Here is a 646-nt window from a genome sequence, read left to right on the forward strand (position 1 = left end):
CGGCGCCCGGGCCGGTGACTCCGACCCCAACTCCTACAGCCCCTCCCGCCCCCGCCCGTAGGCGCCGAGGAGAAAAGAAACCTGGGCGGGGGTCCCGCCGGCGCAGGTGAGGGCCGAGAGAGAGCAGTCCACCCTCTCCCCCTACACGCCTCAGAAAGGAACACGAAACAGGGGAGGCCGAGGGTGAGGCCGGTTGGCGGAACACGAAAAGCTAAATAAAATAACTTGTTTGAAACCACCGAGTCAAACGTTCATCGTTGGGTCCTTAAATGGAGAGAGAAGAAAAAGGATTTAAGGACGACATTTTCCTCCAGCTTTCTTCAGTTCCTCGACCGCTATCCTCTCTCTCTTTGCTTGGGATTCTAACCTTCCTGGGTAATCCCGTGCGTGCGTGCTAAATCGCTTCAGTCGTGTCCGACTCTTGGCGACCCTAGATTGTAGCCCTCTAGGCTCCTCTGTCCATGGGATTCTCCAGGCAAAGATACTGGAGTGGGTTGCCATTTCCTCCTGCAGGGGATCTTCCCGACCCCAAACTTCTTCTAATAATAAGTGTTGATAAAACACTTTCCGGCCCCAGGAACATTCGGGGACCGGATCCAAGTCAAGATAAGACCAAGAAACAGAAAGTGACTTCTCTGGGGGAGGA

At 55.0% G+C, this 646-nt stretch overlaps 1 protein-coding gene across 1 annotated transcript in view; it reads left to right on the forward strand.

Annotated features, from left to right (window-relative positions):
• ZMYND15 (zinc finger, MYND-type containing 15) overlaps positions 1 to 238 on the forward strand; it is a 5,773-nt gene extending 5,535 nt beyond the window's left edge. The window contains exon 15 of the mRNA XM_010847384.1: positions 1 to 238. This exon is cut by the window's left edge and continues 28 nt beyond it. Within this exon, the coding sequence (XP_010845686.1) occupies positions 1 to 110 (110 nt within the window). The 3' untranslated portion in view covers positions 111 to 238.
• Positions 239 to 646: the final 408 nt, after the last annotated feature.

Source organism: Bison bison, unplaced genomic scaffold (assembly GCF_000754665.1).
Source record: "Bison bison bison isolate TAMUID 2011002044 unplaced genomic scaffold, Bison_UMD1.0 scf7180017864249, whole genome shotgun sequence".
Lineage (NCBI taxonomy): Eukaryota > Metazoa > Chordata > Mammalia > Artiodactyla > Bovidae > Bison > Bison bison.